Below are 2,417 nucleotides of genomic sequence, written 5' to 3' on the forward strand. Positions count from 1 at the left end.
ACCAAGCTGTCTGCAGAAAACCAGAATGTGACAACACAAAACGCCAAGCTGACTGCAGAAAACCAGAACCTGACATCACAAAAAATGAAGCTGGAGTCACAGAGGAAAAACTTAACGGAACAGATACGGAACATGGAGACAAAGTGGAATGAGCTCAACGTCAGTCGAGCTCAGTGGAGCATTGATGCCTACTGCCCAAAACCACAAAACCAAAGTATGTTCAGATCCCATAATTAAAGTAAAAAATAGTAATAATTTTACAATGCAGTAATGATGTTTATTGGTTTGTCTCTGTTGTTTCAGACAGACAGTGTAAAGCTTGTCAGGATGGCTGGTTACCCTCCCAGTCCAGCTGCTATGGGATTAATAACCCTGATGTTTCTGGTCAGAAAACCTGGGAAGAAGCTCGAGAAAACTGCACAGGAAAGATTTCAGATCTGGTTGTTATAGCTGATCAAACGGAGAAGGTAACGAGAAGACAGCCTATATTCAAAGAAAGTTTATTTTGTGTAGTTCTGAACACACTGAGTCTGTAGGCCACAGTGTGTTAATTTAAGTATAGTGTTTAAATATCTGATAACTGTCTCTCTGTTGTCAGACATTCATCAGTAATAACAGTTGGGGCAGTTCAGGAACCAAGGGATACTGGATTGGTCTGAGAGCTGAAGATGGGAAATGGAAGTGGGTCGATGGAAGTGATCTGACTGAAAAGTAAGAGACACATTCATAAACATTTTGAAGCATAAAATCTATCAGCCTGCATCTAAACATCATGTTCTTCCCTCAGCTCCTGGATACAACAACCTGCTACCAACGGTCAGTGTGTAATTTCTGTCCAGACAGAAGGATGGAAATCAGTGAGCTGTGGTGCCAGAAACAGATGGATCTGCAAAAAGAAGGCTTTATCTCTTTAAACACTGCAGTCATACAACTGACTTGTACTTCACAAAAAAAAATAAATGTAATTTTTAAAGCAAAAAGGAAACAATTTAATCAAAGTGAATAATTTTTCAAACTTGTGTGTGTGTCTAAAAAACCCCCAGACACTCTAGTGATACAATTCAGGTTGTTTCAGTTTTCCACCTCCTTGTCTCATCCAGTACAGTCCCAAACTGTCCTGTGTCTGTCTAACAGGGATGCTACTATATCAAAAAGACACAAATGTATGCCAGTGCACAGCAGAGTACAGGGTAGATAGATTTTGGTAAATAAAAATACGACTTTATTCCTATTAAATTGCAATTTCATTCTTGTAATAGTATAACTTTTTTCTCAAATTATTACAACTTATTATTATTCTTGAAATATGTGATATGTGGGAGAGATTTTGAATGTGCAGAAAGTTTAGAACATGAACATAAAACTTGCTGAAACACAGGAGCTAAAGTTCAGGGGTTTATAAATGAATTTTTATTAATTGTTGACGTGAATATGTGCCACAGGCTAAATCTTTTAGAGATTACTTAGAAAAGTTGATCTCAAGGGCATCACTTTGTGTTGCAAAGTGGTGGGGACTGAGGGGCTCAGATTAGGGCTGTGGAGAGACACTTGTGAGACACCACGAAATGCGATATTAGTTTCACAAGAACGAGAGGGAAAGTTCCTTAATCAGTGTTTTAAAGATATCTTCAATGCAGAGACAAGGTAAGAGGTGTCTGGAGGGACCTTCCCCAAACACTTCATTTCCTGCATTCTGGTGAAAGTTTCTGCACCAATTTATGGTGGAAATGTTTTTATTTATGTAAAAGGAAACACAAAATTCAGGTGGCAGCTGACATTTCAAAATATATAAAACATCAGTCAGTGCAGCTCTCAGGCATTCTGTGCTGCTTTCAGATCTGTTTCTCTTGAGATCAACTTTTCTCATGTAATATCATCCCTGCTGAGGCAACACACATGTAGGCAGGATTTAGTCTTCCCTCCTTTGTCATGTTCCAAGGGAGAGAACGGAGTCAAGAAGTTGTTTAAATTACTGATTGTAATTGATTGATGTTTTTGGGTCATTTTATAAATCAGTAACTTGTTTTGGGTTTTTTTTTTTTTTTGCTTAAATTACTTTTTTTAAACAATGCATCAAGTTGTTTCTTCTATATTTTAATTGCATTGCATGTTTTTTTATTGTGCAAATAAACCTTTCTAAAGGCATTTTCATTTGTTATTTGACTGCAAGTTATATTTCAGAAGAGTCAAAAGAGGATTGTAGAGGACAATAGGACTTTTTTCCCCCACATAAAAAAGCTACTTTTGTATATATGTGTTAAATGTATTTTCTGAGATGATACAAAAAGGGATTAAGATCAATGTGTGGATTTGGAAAAGAAAGCTGCATGAAATTATAAACTAACTGTGAAATGGATAGAAAGAGTGTTCTTGTCAGTACGGAACTAAACATGATAAACTGATAATTTTTTGGCATT

At 36.7% G+C, this 2,417-nt stretch overlaps 1 protein-coding gene across 1 annotated transcript in view; it reads left to right on the forward strand.

Annotated features, from left to right (window-relative positions):
* Nucleotides 1–1,798, forward strand: part of LOC123967992 (natural killer cells antigen CD94-like) — a 2,901-nt gene extending 1,103 nt beyond the window's left edge. Inside the window, exons 2-5 of the mRNA XM_046044431.1 lie at nucleotides 7–214; nucleotides 304–467; nucleotides 599–711; nucleotides 788–1,798. Coding sequence (XP_045900387.1) covers nucleotides 7–214; nucleotides 304–467; nucleotides 599–711; nucleotides 788–914 — 612 coding nt within the window. The 3' untranslated portion in view covers nucleotides 915–1,798. The remainder of the gene's footprint in view (nucleotides 1–6; nucleotides 215–303; nucleotides 468–598; nucleotides 712–787) is intronic.
* The last annotated feature ends 619 nt before the right edge of the window (nucleotides 1,799–2,417 follow it).

Source organism: Micropterus dolomieu, linkage group LG03 (assembly GCF_021292245.1).
Source record: "Micropterus dolomieu isolate WLL.071019.BEF.003 ecotype Adirondacks linkage group LG03, ASM2129224v1, whole genome shotgun sequence".
NCBI classification, from domain to species: Eukaryota; Metazoa; Chordata; class Actinopteri; order Centrarchiformes; family Centrarchidae; genus Micropterus; species Micropterus dolomieu.